The 21,601-nt window shown below is 45.0% G+C and overlaps 2 protein-coding genes across 5 annotated transcripts; one reads left to right on the top strand and one right to left on the bottom strand.

Annotated features, from left to right (window-relative positions):
- Positions 1 to 261: 261 nt before the first annotated feature.
- Positions 262 to 8,693, bottom strand: LOC139402173 (hsp70-binding protein 1-like). 4 transcript variants are annotated; one of them, XM_071146262.1, is made up of 8 exons: positions 8,499 to 8,693; positions 7,763 to 7,893; positions 7,419 to 7,632; positions 5,470 to 5,694; positions 4,910 to 5,065; positions 2,756 to 2,852; positions 2,552 to 2,663; positions 262 to 1,333 (listed from the first exon to the last, which is right to left on the bottom strand). In XM_071146262.1, exons 2-8 carry the CDS (start codon positions 7,880 to 7,882, stop codon positions 1,253 to 1,255), a joined length of 1,005 nt encoding a protein of 334 aa, XP_071002363.1. In that variant the 5' UTR covers positions 7,883 to 7,893; positions 8,499 to 8,693; the 3' UTR covers positions 262 to 1,252. The 4 variants fall into 4 exon arrangements, with proteins under 4 accessions (XP_071002363.1, XP_071002364.1, XP_071002366.1 ...); XM_071146263.1 differs by having other exon boundaries at positions 7,763 to 7,888; positions 8,499 to 8,670; XM_071146265.1 differs by having other exon boundaries at positions 2,756 to 2,846; positions 7,763 to 7,888; positions 8,499 to 8,669.
- Positions 8,694 to 11,482: 2,789 nt separating this feature from the next.
- LOC139402163 (elongation factor Tu, mitochondrial-like) lies at positions 11,483 to 21,456 on the top strand. Its single transcript, XM_071146254.1, has 10 exons — positions 11,483 to 11,552; positions 12,174 to 12,220; positions 12,446 to 12,590; positions 12,795 to 12,961; positions 15,896 to 16,165; positions 17,256 to 17,388; positions 17,772 to 17,876; positions 19,276 to 19,427; positions 20,791 to 20,910; positions 21,020 to 21,456. Exons 1-10 carry the CDS (start codon positions 11,483 to 11,485, stop codon positions 21,188 to 21,190), a joined length of 1,380 nt encoding a protein of 459 aa, XP_071002355.1. The 3' UTR covers positions 21,191 to 21,456.
- Positions 21,457 to 21,601: the final 145 nt, after the last annotated feature.

Raw genomic sequence — 21,601 nt, 5'->3', positions numbered from 1 at the left:
AAGCTCAGGGATGGGAAACATAACCACTGCCAAAATTCAGACAGATAGATGCAAGGACTGACATGAGACTGACTTGACAGTATTTTCCATAGTCCAGAATAAAGTTAGAAATATCATTCTCCTTCACTCTGTCTGTGAAAACAGTCCTACGGTCTTAAAGACATGATTTGAGATGATGCACTTCCCTTGTTAGTTGTGATTTATCAAACACATTCTGTATAACGGTCTGTTGATATGAAGAGACGATTCTCAGAAATGAAGTCCCTTATGAAAAAATAAAATGTTAATTTATTCATGATGAAATGGGGATGAAAAATAAAGTTGTGTTATTATCTCATGTTATTTCAGACGTTCTGCAAGTCACCCATTATGTTTATAGACAGAAACATCTCAACAAAACATCGACAAACGGTGGACATTCTGAATGAAAGACAGTCATTAAAGCCAAACACAAGAAGCCAACAGAAATGCCTTATGGGTAGTGAAACTCGATCAAAATGGATTCTAATAAAACATCTGACTAATGAAGCTGAAAGCTGCTAAATGGGTAACGCTTTATTTTACAGCCTAATTACCTGCTATTTATTCAGAAACATAAGAACTATTTTATGTAGTTTAACAGTGTAAATTACTTAACTAGTTATTGGGTAACACGGTCACTTAGTAAATAATTGTAACAAATACAAGAGGATACCAATTATTACCAAGTAACGTCACACTATGCCAGATATATAAATGGTGACGGGGCTGTGAAATCGCATCATCACTAAATGTGACATCTGATATTTTGTGTGTGGAATCTGAGGGATTGTTGGGCCAGAATCCAAAGGTCAAGATAACCCGAAGAAATGTTCAGAAATGACTTACGGTGCTTTCAGAAAATAAAATATTGTATCTTTATTCAAGCAGGAAAACACCTTAGAAGTTAGAAAGCTCTTTTGCAAGAGGTCAAGAGGTCAGCAGGAAGTAGTCAGGTGTAGATCATAATGATATATAGACTGGACATGGTAGAAGTGACTGAACACAAGAGATAGAAGTTTATCTGCGTCGCCTGGTGACAGTGATTAGTGAAGCACCCTCTGCTCTCTAAAGCCTGCTACACTCTTAGATCCAGCCACCCTGTAACATGGGTCTAGAGGGACAACGACATCAGCAGATTTTCCTCAAGGAGTTAATTTAATTTAAAATAATGTCCTCCTATGTCTCCTAGCCAATGACGGCACTGCAGGAGAAGTGGAGGACCAGTTGGATTTCAGCGATCCATTCCACTGTCGTCAGGTTGCCGTCTGCAGAAACAAGCAGAACGCAAGCGCTTGCAGAACTCCAACTCTTCCTATAAAGAGGATACCAGAGGAAGGAAATCAGACAAGATGCAGCCTAGTGGCAAATAAGTAACAATATATACCAGGCAAAAGACTGGGGAATCAATACATTATTCCATGTTATTAGTGATGCACCTTGAGAGAGGGGAAAGACCGGTGGGAAGAGTAAGAGGGCCAGAACGAAAAGGTGGTTTTAGAGAGATGGAAAGGAGACACATGGGGAGTGACAGAGGGACAGTATTAGAGATGGAGAGGAGACACATGGGGGGTGACAGAGGGACAGTATTAGAGATGGAGAGGAGACACATGGGGAGTGACAGAGGGACAGTATTAGAGATGGAGAGGAGACACATGGGGAGTGACAGAGGGACAGTATTAGAGATGGAGAGGAGACACATGGGGAGTGACAGAGGGACAGTATTAGAGATGGAGAGGAGACACATGGGGAGTGACAGAGGGACAGTATTAGAGATGGAGAGGAGACACATGGGGAGTGACAGAGGGACAGTATTAGAGATGGAGAGGAGACACATGGGGAGTGACAGAGGGACAGTATTAGAGATGGAGAGGAGACACATGGGGAGTGACAGAGGGGTGGTATTAGAGAGATGGAGAGAAGACACATGGGGAGTGACAGAGGGACAGTATTAGAGATGGAGAGGAGACACATGGGGAGTGACAGAGGGGTGGTATTAAGGCTTCGGATGGCGTCTAGCCAGACCACTGTCCTCCTCCCTTCAAAGACAGTTGCTTGAAAAACGAGAAAAAAAGTGGCAACAGTCCCGTTTGTCCATCTTGAGATGCTGTAGTCAGTTTACACTTCCTCAAAATACTCTGAATTCATCTACGATAACTTAAGTTATGTTATTACTTTTGACGTTTAGTTGCGCAATTTTACATCTAGTTAAGATGTTTGGTGCAGTATTTAAAAAATAAAAATAAAATGTGCATGTGAACGAGTCTGTCGTTGAAGGATTAACACTTCATTTAAGACTGACGAAGGGGCATAGACTTCAGCTACCGAAATTCACTTTGCCTTGAGAAAAAAGGTCATGAACAGCCGAACCCTCGCCGAAGACCAAAAACATCACAAAACCTCATAATATATACACAAACTGTTCCAGATGGGAAGCAATCGGACGACGCCTTTAGAGAGATGGAGAGGTTCATGAGTCACACGGGAAGTGAAAGAAGGAGAAGAGTGGAGAAAAGTGTGTAGGGGTACCTACCTGACACTCCTCTCTCCCCTGCAGATCTTCCGCCCGCTGGTTGAGCATCTCCTCCAGCCCCAAGGTAGGGCTCTGACAGTCCCTCAGACCCAGAGGACTCTCCTCCACCAGGCTACAGACAGAGAGCGTTTGTTTTATTGAAGCTCCATTGAGAAGACATTGCAACTTTCAAGACATTTTCCTCTGTGTGTTCACATGTATTACCAGCAGAGGGCGCCGAGCACGTGCTCGTGGAAGGAGGAGTGGGGCGTGCGTAGAACAGACACCAGCTGTTGCACCATACCCATGGAGAGAACTGTATCTGAGAGAGGGAGAGATAGTACATTGCCACACAAGGACACATTTATATAGTTATGATCTAAATAACCCAGTTCAAATCATTTCTTACATCAGGAGGACACAGCATGATCGTCTCTAGACACCACCAATAACAACACACAGCTGCAAACAGACAGTCTCTAGACACCACCAATAACAACACACAGCTGCAAACAGAGAGTCTCTAGTCTCCACCAATAACAACACACAGCTGCAAACAGAGAGTCTCTAGTCTCCACCAATAACAACACACAGCTGCAAACAGAGTCTCTAGTCTCCACCAATAACAACACACAGCCGCAAACAGAGAGTCTCTAGACACCACCAATAACAACACACAGCTGCAAACAGAGAGTCTCTAGACACCACCAATAACAACACACAGCTGCAAACAGAGACAGTCTCTAGTCTCCACCAATAACAACACACAGCTGCAAACAGAGAGTCTCTAGTCTCCATCAATAACAACATACAGCTGCAAACAGAGAGTCTCTAGTCTCCACCAATAACAACACACAGCTGCAAACAGAGAGTCTCTAGTCTCCACCAATAACAACACACAGCTGCAAACAGACAGTCTCTAGACACCACCAATAACAACACACAGCTGCAAACAGAGAGTCTCTAGTCTCCACCAATAACAACACACAGCTGCAAACAGAGAGTCTCTAGTCTCCACCAATAACAACACACAGCTGCAAACAGAGAGTCTCTAGTCTCCACCAATAACAACACACAGCCGCAAACAGAGAGTCTCTAGACACCACCAATAACAACACACAGCTGCAAACAGAGAGTCTCTAGACACCACCAATAACAACACACAGCTGCAAACAGAGACAGTCTCTAGTCTCCACCAATAACAACACACAGCTGCAAACAGAGAGTCTCTAGTCTCCATCAATAACAACATACAGCTGCAAACAGAGAGTCTCTAGTCTCCACCAATAACAACACACAGCTGCAAACAGAGAGTCTCTAGTCTCCACCAATAACAACACACAGCTGCAAACAGAGAGTCTCTAGTCTCCACCAATAACAACACACAGCTGCAAACAGAGACAGTCTCTAGTCTCCACCAATAACAACATACAGCTGCAAACAGAGAGTCTCTAGTCTCCACCAATAACAACACACAGCTGCAAACAGAGACAGTCTCTAGACACCACCAATAACAACACACAGCTGCAAACAGAGAGTCTCTAGTCTCCACCAATAACAACACACAGCTGCAAACAGAGTCACACCAATAACAACACACAGCTGCAAACAGAGAGTCTCTAGTCTCCACCAATAACAACACACAGCTGCAAACAGAGAGTCCACCAATAACAACACACAGCTGCAAACAGAGAGTCTCTAGTCTCCACCAATAACAACACACAGCTGCAACAGAGACAGTCTCACCAATAACAACACACAGCTGCAAACAGAGAGTCTCTAGACAACCAATAACAACACACAGCTGCAAACAGAGCTGCAAACAGAGAGTCTCTAGTCTCCACCAATAACAACACACAGCTGCAAACAGAGAGTCTCTAGTCTCCACCAATAACAACACACAGCTGCAACAGAGACAGTCTCTAGTCTCCACCAATAACAACACACAGCTGCAAACAGAGACAGTCTCTAGTCTCCAAATGAGTCTCGCAGTCAGACAGAGACAGTCTCTAGTCTCCACCAATAACAACACACAGCTGCAAACAGAGACAGTCTCTAGACACCACCAATAACAACACACAGCTGCAAACAGAGACAGTCTCTAGTCTCCACCAATAACAACACACAGCTGCAAACAGAGACAGTCTCTAGACACCACCAATAACAACACACAGCTGCAAACAGAGACAGTCTCTAGTCTCCACCAATAACAACACACAGCTGCAAACAGACAGTCTCTAGACACCACCAATAACAACACACAGCTGCAAACAGACAGTCTCTAGTCTCCACCAATAACAACACACAGCTGCAAACAGAGACAGTCTCTAGTCTCCAAATGAGTCTCGCAGTCAGACAGAGGACCTGTTAGTCACACACCTTTATGCTCTGGGTGGACTGTGAGCAGGTTGAGGAGTAAGAAAGACGACTTGGTCCTCAGTTTCTCGTTGTCAGACTGCATGCCTCTCATCAGCACAGAGAAGCCATCGTGAGAGAGGAAGGCCCGGAGACCTACTTCCTGCTCCCGCACCAGACCTGATGGAGTGAGAGAAAGAGTTACTGTGTGGTACTTCACTACTGCTCAGATCTAAATGAACTCCTATCAGCAACACCCAGGCCAGCAGAACCTCCCTTAGATCTGAGAGGAACAGGAGATATTAGCAATATGTTAACCTTGCCTTTTGATATGTTAACCTTGCCTTTTGATAGGCACTAGGAGACAGCGTAGAGGGCCTTCACTCGAACGGTGGGGTGGGGATCTGAGTCAGTCAGCTGTAGCAGTTTGGGTAGCGCCCCCTTGCTGAGTTGGCACTGCACCATGTTCACAGGAGGCGATGATGGGCACCACGCCACCTCACGCTGCCCTGAATGTGCTCCCCATATTGTTTACACACAGTATTATTATTAATGAATAGAACTATCCAAGGGGCAACACTTACAGGAGACAGCGTAGAGGGCCTTCACTCGAACGGTGGGGTGGGGATCTGAGTCAGTCAGCTGTAGCAGTTTGGGTAGCGCCCCCTTGCTGAGTAAGTGGCACTGCACTTGGGGCATGTTCTGGGCACAGGAGGCGATGAGCTGGGCACCACGCCACCTCACGCTGCCCTGAGGATGGTTCAAGCACTGCGACATACACAGGTCCAACCCACCCAGGGTCATCAGGTCTGACACACAGACAGACCAGAGACAATACACACAGTATTATTATTAATGAATAGAACTTGTCATTCATGTCTATGTTGATCTGTCTTTACTATAATATACAGAGCATTAGGAAAGTATTCAGACCCCTTGACTTTTTACACATTTTGTTACATTACAGCCTTACTCAAATTTATTACAAATGTTTTTCATCACACACTCTACCCCATAATGATAGAGTAAACAGGTTTTTAGAAATGTTTGCAAATATATTAAAAAGAATAAACAGAAATACCTTATTTACATAATTATTCAGACCCTTTGCTATGAGACTCGAAATTGAGCTCAGGTCCATCCTATTTCCATTGATATTCCTTGAGATGTTTCTACAACTTGGAGTCCACCTGTGGTAAATTAAACTGATTAGACATGATTTAGAAAAGGCACCCACCTGTCTATATAAAGGTCCCACAGTTGACAGTGCATGTCAGAGCAAAAACCAAGCTATGAGAATGAAGGAAAATTCCATAGAGCTCCGAGACAGGATTGTGTCGAAGGACAGATCTGGGGGAAGGGTACCAAAAAATGACTGCAGCATTGAAGGTCCCCAAGAACAGTGGTCTCAATCATTCTTAAAATGGAAGAAGTTTGGAAGCACCAAGACTCTTCCTAGAGCTGGCTACCTGGCCAAACTGAGCAATAAGGGGAGAAGGGCCTTGGTCAGGGAGGTGACCAAGAACCCGGTGGTCACTGACAGAGCTCCAGTTCCTCTGTGAAGATGGGAGAACCTTCCAGAAGGACAACCATCTCTGAAGTACTCCACCAATCAGGCCTTTATGGTAGAGTGGCCAGACAGAAGCCACAACTCAGTAAAAGGAGTGAAGGCCCGCTTGGCGTTTGCCAAAAGGCACCTAAAGACTCTCAGACCATGAGAAGTAAGATTATCTAGTCTGATGAAACCAATATTGAACTCCTTAGCTTGAATGCCAAGCATCACATCTGGAGGAAACCTGGCACCATCTCAGCAGTGAAGCATGGTGGTGGCAGCATCATGCTGTGGGGATGTTTTTCAGCAGCAGGGACTGGGCGATCAGTCAGGACCGAGGGAAAGATGAACGGAGCAAAGTACAGAGAGGTCATTGATGAAAACCTCCTCCAGAGCACCCTGGACCTCAGACTGGGGCAAAGGTTCAACTTCACAATGACCCTTAGCACACAGCCAAGACAACGCAGGAGTGGCTTCGGGACAAGTCCAGAGCCCAGACTTAAACCCGATTGAACATCTCTGGAGACCTGAAAATAGTTGTGCAGCGACGCTCCCCATCCAACCTGACACAGCTTGAGAAGATCTGCAGAGAAGAATGGGAGAAACTCCCCAAATACACATGTACCAAGCTTGTAGCGTCATACCCAAAAAGATGAGTTACTAATTGCTATTAAAGGTGATTAAACAACGTACTGAGTAAAGAGTCTGAATATTTATGTAAATGTGATATTTCAGTTTTTTTGCTGTCATTATGGGGTATTGTACATAGTTTAATCCATTTTAGAATAAGGTAACAAAATGTGAAAAAAGGTCAAGGGGTCTGAATGCTTTCCGAATGCAATGTATAAAACTACAGCAACTTAAAGTTGAATTTGATATTGTTTTAACTAGGGTCCATCAAAGACAGTGGAATCTTTCCTTTGGGTCACAAGCTGAAGTGTAATTTATTTACATCAGCACCTGTTTCTTGGCATGTCTCACCTCTGGCATTGTCTAGGTTCTCACACAGCTCTGAGAGAAACTCCAGTGCCCCTTCTGTCTCCCCCTCTTCATCCTCTCCTTCCTCCTCTCCCTCTCTCCCCCTCTCACACCCTCCATCTCTCAGCAGAACACGCATACACTCCTTCATTTGTTCCACCTCGCTGTTCTGTCCTTTGGCCACTTCCGCAAGAGCTCCTTTCAACCATTCTTTCCTCTGTAACAAAAGTGACATTACGGTCAATGTAAAATTGGTTGTCAATGTAACAAGTTGTTGTGAGATCTGCTGATCTACACAGTCATCTGTAATGAAGACGACCTGGGAGGTGACTAAGAAGGACCATTACCTCCTCTGACATGGGTTCAGGGAGGGCGGGTCCATCTGCAGCAGAGCCAGCCTCCACAGCCAATCGAAGGACACCCTGGAGGTTTTGGGGATGTCTCCTGTTGCGTTGGTCTTCTGCCATGATGCTCTGTGCTGATGAGAAAAATGGGTGAAATTATTCCAGAACTTGTTTGTCAATGTATTATTCCCCAAATTTGGCACTGAATTGTGGTCAGAAAGCAAAATCAACCTATGCACTTTAACGTTCAATTAACTGCTGATTGCAATTAAGGTTCCAAACTGCTCTACAAGTTCTGACATACCATCAGTATTATTCTATCGTCTATTGATAACTTGAAATACTAATTTTAGCTAGATCTCCAGGAAGCAGCTACGGGGCATTTAAAGAGCCGCAGGTTCCTGACCACCGACACATTCCATAGCCCGATTTGGTATTAAAGTGGTTGTAACGAACGTTAGCTAGGTAAGTGACGAAGAATAGGACTTTTTATCCCTGATACTAGGCCTAGCTAACAGCGAGCAAGTTGCTGGCTATGAAAGTTGTCACATAAATATCAAGCACATACAGAATAACGTTAGCTAGGTTTAGCTATTTTGAGAGCTACAGCAAAGGTCTTGGGTAGGCTACAAAGCCAGAAATAAAACTATCCTACTAGCTACTGTTAGCACAGTAAACAACATGTCAGGCAGTTTGACGTAGCTGGGCTGCTCTTTTTACTTTGGTCTCATATACTCGCCTGTTTGTTCAAGACGCCGACTGTCACAATGTTAAAGTTGGTTCTTATTTCGCTGCCCTTTAATACTGTACAAGAATGTAACGGTACTAGAACATTCTAGTTGAGTCCGAAGCTAATTGCTGTGCGTAGAATCATCATGCGTTTCAGAGGAAGCCATTCTTCTTCTTCTGTGGGTTTCATGGAGGACGACAACCCGAAAAGGTGTATTGTCGCCACCAACTGGATGGGATCAAATCACATTTTATTTGTATTATGCGCCGAGTACAACAGGTGTAGAGTGAAATGCTTACTTACAAGCCCTAACCAACAATGCAGTTTTAAGAAAAAATATGTATATTTAAAAGAGCAGCAGTAAATAACAATAGTGGAGCTATATACAGTGGGACCCGGAACAGAGTCAATGTGTCAATGTGCGGGAGCACCGGTGTCGAGGTAATTGAGGTACGTATGTACATATAGGTAGAGTTATTAAAGTGGCTATGCATAGATAATAACAGAGTAGCAGAAGCATAGTGGGGGGGGGGGGGGGGGGGGGGGGCAGTGATACAACCCGTCAGGATGCTCTTGCTGGTGCAGCTGTAAAACCTTTAGAGGATCTGAGGACCCATGCCAAATCTAGTCCACAATCATCTCCTTTGTCTCGATTATGTTGAGGGAGAGGTTGTTGTCCTTGCACCACACGGTCAGGTCTCTGACGTCTCATCGTTGTCGGTGATCAGGCCTGCCACTGTTGTGTCGTCAGCAAACTTAATGATGGTGTTGGAGTTGTGCCTGGCTGTGCAGTCATGAGTGAATAGGCAGTACAGAAGGGGACTGTGTACGCACTCCTGAAGGGCCCCCGTGTTGAGGATCAGCGTGGCGGATGTGTTGCTACCTTGCTACCTGTCAGAAAGTTCAGGATCCAGTTGCAGAGGGAGGTGTTTAGTCCCAGGGTCGTTAACTGCGGTATGCAGTGATGAGCTTTGCACTATGGTGTTGAAATCTGAGCTGTAGTCAATGAATAGCCTTCTCACATAGGTGTTTCTTTTGTCCAGGTGGGAAAGGGCAGTGTTGAGTGCAATAGAGATTGCCTCATCTTTGGTTCTGTTGGTGCGGTATGCAGATTGGAGTGGGTCTAGGGTTTCTGGGATAATGGTGTTGATGTGAGCCATGATCAGCCTTTCACAGCATGTCATGGCTACAGACGTGAATGCTACGGGTCGGTAGTCATTTAGGCAGGTTACCTTAGTTTTCTTGGGCACAGGGACTATGGTGGTCTACTTGAAACATGTTGGTATTACAGACTCCGACAGGGAGAGGTCGAAAATGTCAGTGAAGACACTTGCCAGTTGGTGAGTGCATGCTCGGAGTACACGTCCTGCCATCTGACCAGCGGCCTTGTGAATGTTAGCCTGTTATAAGGTCTTACTCACATCGACTGCGGAGAGCATGATCACACAGTCATCCAGAACAGCTGATGCTCTCATGCATGTTTCAGTGTTACTTGCCTCGAAGCGAGCATAGAAGTTATTTAGCTCGTCTGGTAGGCTCGTGTCACTGGGCAGCTCGTGGATGTGCTTCCCTTTGTAGCCTGTAATAGTTTGCAAGCCCTGTCACATTGGACGGGTGTCAGAGCCGGTGTATTACAATTCGATCTTATTCCTGTATTGACGCTTTGCCTGTTTGATGGTTCGTCGGAGGGCATAGAGGGATTTCTTATAAGCTTCCGGGTTAGAGTCCCACTCCTTGAAAGTGGCAGCTCTACCCTTTAGCTCAGTGCAAATGTTGCCTGTAATCCATGGCTTCTAGTTGGGTTATGTACGTACAGTCACTGTGGAGACAACGTCCTCGATGAGCTTATTGATAAAGCCAGTGACTGATGTGGTGTACTCCTCAATGCCATCGGAGGAATCCCAGAACATATTACAGTCTGTGATAACAAAACAGTCCTGTAGTTTAGCATCTGCTTAATCAGACCACTTTTTTATAGACCGAGTCACTGGTGCTTCCTGCTTTAATTTTTGCTTGGAAGCAGGAATCAGGAGGATAGAGTTATGGTCAGACTTATCAAATGGAGGGCGAGGGAGAGCTTTGTACGCATCTCTGTGTGTGGAGTAAAGGTGGTCTAGAATTTTTTTCATTCTGGTTGCACATTTAACATGCTGCTAGAAATGAGGTGAAACTGATTTAAGTTTCCCTGCATTAAATTACCCGGCCACTAGGAGCTCCACCTCTGGATGAGCATTTTCCTGTTTTCTTACGGCGGAATACATCTCATTGAGTTCAGTTTTAGTGCCAGCCTTGGTCTGGTGCTATGTAGACAGCTACAAAAAATACAGATGAAAACTCTCTAGGTAGCTAGAGTGGTCTACACCGCCCCAACCCTACTTGTCTACTTGAGACTTCCTTTGAAGTTAAGTAATTCTACTATAAACATTTACTCCAAAGTGTAACTAGGATAATGAAGGTAAGGTCAGTCTCGTCCAATACAGAGTTTTGTAAGTCAGTTCGTTACGACGTACTGGAAGGATGGGTATGTGTTACCTTCATGCTCACTTGCCCAGTAACAGGAGAGAAGCACTGGACTTAAGATGGTGGACTTTGTGGCCTTTTTAGCTATGGTAATTAATGGCACTGCCAAGGTGGAGAGAAGGTCCAGGAAGATATAAATCATTGTGGATGCAGAAGAGCGGTTTCTGGGGCTGAAAGATTTCTTATCAAAGGAGTTAAATGGAATATTGTCACAAGCCGTACCACCCTATCAGGCCCTAGAGCCTGAGAAAGGAGATATGGAGAATTGAAAGAAGGAAGAAGTGGGAGTTTTGTTTTGTCAATGTGCTATTTTTATTTGGGTGGATTAAATTAGTTTCCTTACCACGTACGGATTTTCTTTTTACCTTGTTTTGGTTTCAACCCATCCAGTTGGTGGCGGCAACACACCTTTTGGGGTTGTAGTCCGCCATATAACCCACAGACGAAGAAGAAAAAGAAACGGTCACCATGTAATGACGTCACTTTCATCCGCTTGTCAGTCCAAGATGGCGGCGCTCGTTGGGCTTCGTGCATGTTTCTCTGGTTAGTTAAAGTTATACAACGCATTGACAACCACACGCCCAATATTGTAATTTACTGCGTTCAATTATTAATAATCTTTATTTACCATTGTAATGTTTTGCTTTTTAATCGCGACGAAACGTATGTGGGGTTTGAATGAACCCTAGTGAGCAAGGATGCTGTAGCAGGCTAGCCGCTCGACTAGTTCCGCAGGCAGAGCAAGGTCACGTTAAATAATATTAGTTAAACTAGCTATCACTTGCGTTGTGAAAACGTTGGGCCTATCAGAAACGTGTCAGATACAGTTAAAAACGACATTAATTTTCTAACGATGTAGCTAGCGTCACAAACATTTGCATGTTGAAAGAATAACATACAGGGAACAGTAATGTGTATTGAGGTAGCCTAGGTTATAACAGATAACTAGCCTATACACATTATGCATGGCCTAGCTTCGTCCAGCAACATAGCTAGTTGTATATAATAAACCCAATGTCAACATAATCTCTTATGTTGCAGGACGAAGCTAGATGGCCCTAAGCCATGTATGTATACCTTGTGATATTTAGCTAGCGACTTCTCTTGACACAGTCGACGGTCTCGGGAGTCCACCTGATTATTAAATACATGTTGTCATTCTAGCCCTTCAGCTTTCCTCACCGGGTCTTCTGCACAGCTCCTATAAACTGGTGAGTACCTAGATGGTGTTTTGAGTATGCATTCATTCACACATCCTATGGCTAACCAATCAGGGATATAAAATTACAGTCCTAGGGGGTAGTAATGTTTGCTGGTTTTAGTAATGCTTTGGGTGGCAAAAACTGGGTTGCCTTTTTTGACTGATCTCCTGCCCATATGTGTCTTCTGGCCCTGCTGTCCATCAAACACTCTTCTTCATCCTTTTTCTCTTTCAGTGTGCAGTGCCATTTACTCGGCGGAACTTTGCAGCAGAGGCCAAGGCCAAGAAAACATACGCAAGAGACAAGCCCCATGTGAACATTGGCACGATTGGCCATGTTGACCATGGCAAGACAACTCTAACGGCTGCCATCACCAAAGGTAACAGATGTCACCTCATTTTACATCTGTATTATTGAATTCAAACTAAGCAGATAACAAGCGTGCTTGAAACCCACTGAGTTACTGTGGACTGTTGACCAATCAAAGCATCTGCCAGCAAAATAACAATGTTTTGTCAGATGCTGTGTGTTCTCTATATATGGTGCTATTGTATGTTTCTAATTGAGCCTTTGTGGTTCCTAGTGCTGGCTGAGGCTGGAGGCGCCCGCTATAAGAAGTATGAGGACATTGACAATGCCCCTGAGGAGAAGGCCAGGGGCATCACCATCAATGCATCCCATGTAGAGTACACCACAGCCAACAGACACTATGCACACACAGACTGCCCGGGCCATGCTGACTACGTCAAGGTAACACAAGCGCCTGAACACACGTTATTCCCATTCTAAAATCCACCCTAAACCCATACCTCCTTGCTCCAGCCAAATGCCACACTACGTCCACAGACTAGAGTTTTTTTTCCCCACAATGAGTCTGGATCTGCGTACCTACCTGACGATTTCTAGAACACAAACACAATGTAACCATTCTGATTGGTCCCAGAAACTGATGGGTTAGGCCAGAGCCAGAACACACGGGGGTAAAGTGGTGTTTTGAAAATTTGCCATTGGCTTTGATACTCTGATTGGTGAAAGACGATCCAATCGCTGACAACTTTTGTTTTGTACAACCCCCCCCTCATTTTGAAGTCACCACAACCCACTTCAATGATGGTAGTCTCAGACTGAAATATGTAGCGAACATAGAGCAGTGGAAGAATTCAGTTTGAGTCGTCAGGTAAACCCCTCTGTGGGTTTGAGAAGATCTGATTGGATGGTTATACGGCACAGGGATGTTCGGCATGTTGCTTAGCCATAACCCCGAGGCCCGTTTTCACAGAGTCTCAGTAGGAGTGCTGATCTAGGATCAGTTCCTCCCTCTTATTCACTATAATTTCACACCTGCCAACCTGCACACATTTTGCATACCATGCACGCAATTTGAGATCAAATTACTCCGGTTAAAAAAACAACTCTAAAATATACAGAACACATTATTGTTTTTGACTCAACCATCTGATGTTGGAGCTGAGCCAATCAGAGGTCCTGGGCGAGGAGAGAAAATCTCTTGCCCTCTGCTCTGTCCCGCCCCCTTGAGTATTTTATTTCTCCCTCCAGCTGGAAGGCAGCTCTCCACTTCGTCTGTTGATACCACTGATGTGTGAGGAATACGGGTTGGGTAATGGATGTGTTAGTCAAGCACATAACCACTATTATTTGGTAGTTGGCTCCTTAGCTAAGGCGTCATTACAAAGGAAGTAGTTAGCTACAGAGTTTAGTCAACGAAGTGAGAGCACTTTTTTTTTGCCCACAGATGCTTTGATCTCCGCCACCGTAGTAGGTGCGAGCGCATTGACGCGCAAGGAAACGTGCAGAGCATCGGTAGTTCAGTGCACGTCGCTGCGTGGATGGAAACAGACATGGCCGTGAGAGCTGTTCCACTAATAGTCTTTCACTGTTAAAGATTAGTAGTCCCTTGTTAATGAATCAGTTGATCTGTCCTCTTCATATAGCTGGAGGTCAACAGTAGGCTGCTAATGATGTGATAATAGTCAGGTCAGCAATGACAACAAGGCATGTTGAATGAATGGCAGCCTGGTAGTCAGACCTCACTGGATGGATGAGGTCAGGGATGACGACAAGGCATGTTGAATGAATGGCAGCCTGGTAGTCAGACCTCACTGGATGGATGAGGTCAGGGATGACGACAAGGCATGTTGAATGAATGGCAGCCTGGTAGTCAGACCTAACTGGATGGATGAGGTCAGGGATGGAGATCTGGAACGTCAGCTGGACTGCTACAGTCAGCTGGACTACTTCAGCTGGACTACTACAGTCAGCTGGACTACTACAGTCAGCAGGACTGCTACTGTAAGCTGGGACTGCTACAGTCAGCTGGGACTGCTACAGTCAGCTGGGACCGCTACAGTCAGCTGGGACCGCTACAGTCAGCTGGGACCGCTACAGTCAGCTGGGACCGCTACAGTCAGCTGGGACCGCTACATTGCATCCAGTTATTTAATTATTCTGAATTTTCTCCCCAAACAAAATCAAGACTCTTTACATTTTCACTAGAATATCCACATAAAGACAACTATTAATTAGAATGATCATTACCCCTAAATTGAACCTAGAATAATGCTGATAGCTTCATTGAGACCACTTCAGTTTTATTTAGGCTCATACAAGACTTCTGTATTGGCTACATTGTTTGATATAATTTAAGACTCTAGGTTTCAGGAAATGGCAGTTACAGGTTTTTCAGAATTGCTAAATGCTCCAACTTCCTGAGGGGGAAGTTGACTAAACCACTCCGGACCTCCCCCTACCCAACCTTTGGCCAACATCAGCACCACTTTGTCAGAAAATCCTAGGAAGAGCCCTGATTGCACATTTAAACGTATTTCTAGTTAACTAGGGCGGCAGGTAGCCTAGTGGTTAGAGTGTTGGACTAGTAACCAAAAGGTTGCAAGATAGAATTCCTGAGCTGACAAGGTACAAATCTATTGTTCTGCCCCTGAACAAGACAGTTAACCCACTGTTCCTAGACCGTCATTGAAAATAAGAATTTGTTCTTACCTGGCAAGCTGAGTTGCCTGGTAAAACTAAAAACCTACTGAAGAGCCAATGACCAAGTACCTTTAACAGTCTGTAGCATTCCTGCTGAGTCTTCTGCCAACATCATTATTAGGTAAAGAAACTCAAATGTGTATTTGCCTATGATTTGGGCAGTGTGGGTATCGCGTGGGGTGGCAGGTAGCCTACGAGTTAAGAACGTTGGGCCAGTAGCCAAAAGTTAGCTGGTTCAAATCCCTGAGCTGACTAGGTAATACATCTGTCTGTGCCCTTGAGCAAGGCACTTGACCATAATTGCACCTGTAAGTGGTTCTGGATAACAGTGGCTGCTAAATGACAAAAACATGTAAAAACCATTATCTGTGGTGCCGGGGGTACCGGGGGTGTTTGGCAGGTCTGTCATTTAAAAGGCAAAACCGATCCTACATCTCTACTCCTACTGAGACACTTTGTGATTATGGGACCAGAATTTTAATGGGGGTTTGAGGCTCGGGGCATTGGCTCAAGTTCACGTTCACGTTGATTTGTCACAGCAGGTATAAACAGAACAGAGAGGTGGTGACTAGCAGGCTCTTCCTCAACAATGCAGTATTCAGTATGAAAGGTAAAGAAATAGAGAATGACAGTTAGATTGTCACACAAGGTGACATGTTGACCTTTCTCCTGTAGAACATGATCACAGGCACGGCTCAGCTGGACGGCTGCATCCTGGTGGTGGCGGCCACGGACGGACAGATGCCTCAGACCAGGGAGCACCTCCTGCTGGCCCGGCAGATCGGCGTGGAGCACGTGGTGGTGTTTGTGAACAAGGCGGATGCGGTGGAGGACAAGGAGATGCTGGAGCTGGTTGAGCTGGAGATCAGAGAGCTGCTCACAGAGTTTGGCTACGACGGTGAAAACACGCCCGTCGTCATCGGCTCGGCCCTCTGTGCCCTGGAGGTGAGTGCCTGGTACGAGGTAGGGTTGTGGTGGTGACAGATAGGCTGTCAGCTCGCTAGGAAGGTTGATCCATTGTATTTTATTTGACCGTTTTATAATACACACTGTTGCTTCAGCCATGTTCGTACAATAATACAAACATGCAACATAATTGATGTTTAAAAACACAAAGTCAACTGACTTATTTCAATGTGGTCATTTTACGTAGCCTCACAAATCCTCCTGACCCCGCAAGCTTACATTAAACACAAGCTTACATTAAACGCTGCAGGGGTATCAGTCTGGCAGGGGTATCAGTCTGGCAGGGGTATCAGTCTGGCAGGGGTGTCAGTCTGGTAGGGCTGCGACAGCATGAGCCCCGTCTTTTCTATCACCATTGCTTCACACCAATCAGCATCCTCTGAACTATGGGATTGGTTTAGTTGATGACGGACACGTAGCACCATTGCTGACAGACAGTAGACAGACAGTAGACAGACAGTAGACAGACAGTAGACAACACATGTAATGTCCTACTTACAAGGTGATGGCTAAATATAAAGCTTTACATGACAGTCTGAACTCTGCTAAATAAACTCTGCTCCCTATCAGAGCTGCTCCGTTCTGTGTGAAAGCATCTCATCTAAATTAGAGAACTGAAGGCTATCTGAGGTTACTGTATCAAGACTTTCTCTGTATTGATTCTGATGTAGTACCCTCATCTCTACAGTTTGGCAAAAATATTAGGTGCAAATTCGTTAGATATACCCCTAGCTGATGTTGGGCTACAATATTTATTTTATTCTCACGTTGATAATATTTATCTGCCTTTTTTGGCTCATTTAGCTGATTTGTCCTGCTGTTCGACATGCCTTTCTCTTGAAAAATGGCAAGTGCTTGTCTTACTTCCGAAAAATGCAGCACTGTGGCCTCTCTTCTGATTGGTTTGAAGGTGATTCAATCACTTTTGAATTTGTTTTGTGCAACGCCTCTTGGCCCAAACGGCGTCCCTTCCAGACAGATAGTGCAGCGGTAATCAGTCTGGTAATTGAGGATAACTTTTAGGTGAAACCTTACCTGTTGTCTCATCTCGTCTAACCTCCCCTCCCAGAACAAACAGCCTGACCTGGGGGTGAACGCAGTGCTGAAGCTCCTAGCAGTAGTGGATGAATACGTCCCTCTGCCCAAGAGAGAGCTGGAGAAACCCTTCCTGCTGCCCATCGAGGGAGTCTACTCCATCCCAGGTGACTGACATCTATCTCAAATTGTAAAGAAACCCAGATTTGTCATTTAGTTAAAAAGCTGTTGCCACTACATGGTTTCTTCTCCTCTCTATGTCATTGATCTGACTCATTGTTAAGCTATTTAAAATGACATCATTCAGAAGTACTGCAGGGATAAATTCAAGCTCTTCCACTGTGCACTTCAGATAGGTGTTTCCTAATGAAAACATGACAATAGATAAAACACAGTGATAGGATCCCACTGTCCCGTGCATACAGAGCCTGCCCCCTTGTCCCGTCAGCTGTCAGTACTTCTGTCTCTGTTCTGATCTTTCTGCTGTTGTCTAACCACGTCTCTCGTCAACACCATTTATTAAACGTGTATTCATTCATCCCTCTTTCAGGCAGGGGTACGGTGGTGACTGGCACTTTGGAGAGGGGTGTCATTAAGAAGGGCGACGACTGTGAGTTTGTGGGGCACAACCGTGCCTTTAAGTCTGTGGTCACGGGTAAGTGAATGGGGAGCCACACCACTATAGAAAGATTAATTTCAATTTTAGAGCTGTAGCACACAGGGTAACATATGCTGTAAAACTGTGTTCATATTACTAGAATTATTCCTGTACAGTTTAACACTAATTGCTGTTCATTGTCACAGTGTACCTATAGAACTAGCTCTAACCCCTAGTACAGAGTGGTGACAGAACTAGCCCTAACCCCTAGTACAGAGTGGTGACAGAACTAGCCCTAACCCCTAGTACAGAGTGGTGACAGAACTAGCCCTAACCCCTAGTACAGAGTGGTGACAGAACTAGCCCTAACCCCTAGTACAGAGTGGTGACAGAACTAGCCCTAACCCCTAGTACAGAGTTGTGACAGAACTAGCCCTAACCCCTAGTACAGAGTGGTGACAGAACTAGCCCTAACCCCTAGTACAGAGTGGTGACAGAACTAGCCCTAACCCCTAGTACAGAGTGGTGACAGAACTAGCCCTAACCCCTAGTACAGAGTGGTGACAGAACTAGCCCTAACCCCTAGTACAGAGTGGTGACAGAACTAGCCCTAACCCCTAGTACAGAGTGGTGACAGAACTAGCCCTAACCCCTAGTACAGAGTGGTGACAGAACTAGCCCTAACCCCTAGTACAGAGTGGTGACAGAACTAGCCCTAACCCCTAGTACAGAGTGGTGACAGAACTAGCCCTAACCCCTAGTACAGAGTGGTGACAGAACTAGCCCTAACCCCTAGTACAGAGTGGTGACAGAACTAGCCCTAACCCCTAGTACAGAGTGGTGACAGAACTAGCCCTAACCCCTAGTAGAGTGGTGACAGAACTAGCCCTAACCCCTAGTACAGAGTGGTGACAGAACTAGCCCTAACCCCTAGTACAGAGTGGTGACAGAACTAGCCCTAACCCCTAGTACAGAGTGGTGACAGAACTAGCCCTAACCCCTAGTACAGAGTGGTGACAGAACTAGCCCTAACCCCTAGTACAGAGTGGTGACAGAACTAGCCCTAACCCCTAGTACAGAGTGGTGACAGAACTAGCTCTAACCCCTAGTACAGTGTAGTGACAGAACTAGCTCTAACCCCTAGTACAGTGTAGTGACAGAACTAGCTCTAACCCCTAGTACAGTGTAGTGACAGAACTAGCTCTAACCCCTAGTACAGAGTGGTGACAGAACTAGCTCTAACACCAAGTTACAACTACAACAGTTTCTCCACTGCACTTCTAGCACCAATTACCCACTAATAAGACTACTGGACAGTTACCCAAAATATCCCTCTGGTAACCCGTCAACTCCATCCTAAACCTCAAAACATACCACCGTTCTGAGTCTAATTGTTCTTCCTTCACCTCCCTTCTCCATCTCTTTCTTTCCCTCGCTCCCCCTCTCTCTTCCCCAGGCATTGAGATGTTCCACCAGTCTCTGGACAGAGCAGAGGCAGGAGATAACCTGGGGGCTCTGGTCCGAGGGCTGAAGAGGGAGGACATTAGGAGAGGGATGGTTATGAGCAAACCAGGCTCCATCCAGCCCCACCAGAAAGTCCAGGCCCAGGTCTGTATCATATAATAAAGTCCAGGCCCAGGTCTGTATCATATCATAAAGTCCAGGCCCAGGTCTGTATCATATCATAAAGTCCAGGCCCAGGTCTGTATCATATCATAAAGTCCAGGCCCAGGTCTGTATCATATCATAAAGTCCAGGCCCAGGTCTGTATCATATCATAAAGTCCAGGCCCAGGTCTGTATCATATCATAAAGTCCAGGCCCAGGTCTGTATCATATCATAAAGTCCAGGCCCAGGTCTGTATCATATCATAAAGTCCAGGCCCAGGTCTGTATCATATCATAAAGTCCAGGCCCAGGTCTGTATCATATCATAAAGTCCAGGCCCAGGTCTGTATCATATCATAAAGTCCAGGCCCAGGTCTGTATCATATCATAAAGTCCAGGCCCAGGTCTGTATCATATCATAAAGTCCAGGCCCAGGTCTGTATCATCATAAAGTCCAGGCCTGTATCATATCATAAAGTCCAGGCCTGTATCATATCATAAAGTCCAGGCCTGTATCATATCATAAAGTCCAGGCCTGTATCATATCATAAAGTCCAGGCCTGTATCATATCATAAAGTCCAGGCCCAGGTCTGTATCATATCATAAAGTCCAGGCCCAGGTCTGTATCATATCATAAAGTCCAGGCCCAGGTCTGTATCATATCATAAAGTCCAGGCCCAGGTCTGTATCATCATAAAGTCCAGGCCTGTATCATATCATAAAGTCCAGGCCCAGGTCTGTATCATATCATAAAGTCCAGGCCCAGGTCTGTATCATCATAAAGTCCAGGCCTGTATCATATCATAAAGTCCAGGCCTGTATCATATCATAAAGTCCAGGCCTGTATCATATCATAAAGTCCAGGCCTGTATCATATCATAAAGTCCAGGCCTGTATCATATCATAAAGTCCAGGCCCAGGTCTGTATCATATCATAAATAAATAAAGTCCAGGTCTGTATCATATCATAAATAAATAAAGTCCAGGTCTGTATCATATCATAAATAAATAAAGTCCAGGTCTGTATCATAAATAAATAAAGTCCAGGTCTGTATCATATCATAAATAAATAAAGTCCAGGTCTGTATCTTCAGTTAGCAGCCCTAGAGGAGTGTGAACTCTAGGTGTATTGTATGCGTAGTGTTGCAGTCTAGTATTCCCAATATATCGTCTTCTGAAATAATTTCCCTTTATTCAGCGTTTTAAATTTGACCCTCAACTATTTGATCAAATGAAATATGTCTGTCTAGAGCTATGGTATATAGTATTTGTGGTATATTTGTAAATTGTGTTTATGTACTAGTGTATTATTCTTTAATGGAATGGATGTAGAATGTGTCATTAAAACATCTCTTCATCCCAGGTCTATGTTCTGAGTAAGGAGGAGGGAGGCAGACACAAGCCCTTTGTCAGTAACTTCATGCCAGTCATGTTCTCCCTCACCTGGGACATGGCCTGCAGGGTCTACCTGGCAGGAGACAAGGTATGTGTCCATCTGTCAATCTTTTTCCCCAATGTGATTTGTGTATTCTAAAATAAAGTGTGTACCATAGTTCCAGGGCTGTGCTTTACCTTCTCCTCCTCTCTAACAGGACATGGTGATGCCAGGTGAAGACACATCTCTGACCCTCACGCTGCGCCAGCCTATGATTCTGGAGAAAGGTCAACGGTTCACTCTCAGAGATGGCAACAAAACTATTGGCACCGGCCTGGTTACTGACATACTGACCACCACAGAGGAAGACCAACACAACTGGGGCTGAGGAGAGAGAAGACAATATGGGAGGGAAGGGAGGGGGACTAATGGTGGGGGAGGAAGGGGGACTAATGGTGGGGGAGGAAGCATCTAGCTGTCCAATATATCGGTCTTTAGACACACACACAGCAGTAAGGAGCTGCTCAGACTGCATGTCTCTCTGCTTTACTGACCAACCAGAAGACCCACAATGAGATGTTCATAGTTGTCTTTCTGTGAAAAGGCCAGACTGTCATTGTCCTCTTGTGTAATAAAATGTATTTAATAGTAAAACAGTCTGCCTGTTTTCACATCTACTTCATTGTTTGGTGACTTTCTATAATAAAGGTTTTCTAGGTTCTTTAGATTCAGGTTTGGGCAGCAATAGTCACCTGAACTAGCTGCTTCATATCCCATTCAGAAACTATTACAATATGGT

The sequence above is a fragment of the Oncorhynchus clarkii genome, unplaced genomic scaffold (genome assembly GCF_045791955.1).
Source record: "Oncorhynchus clarkii lewisi isolate Uvic-CL-2024 unplaced genomic scaffold, UVic_Ocla_1.0 unplaced_contig_1139_pilon_pilon, whole genome shotgun sequence".
Classification (NCBI taxonomy): Eukaryota; Metazoa; Chordata; class Actinopteri; order Salmoniformes; family Salmonidae; genus Oncorhynchus; species Oncorhynchus clarkii.
The sequence above is the reverse complement of the archived record's forward strand: the minus strand, read 5'-3'. Positions and strand labels throughout refer to the sequence as shown.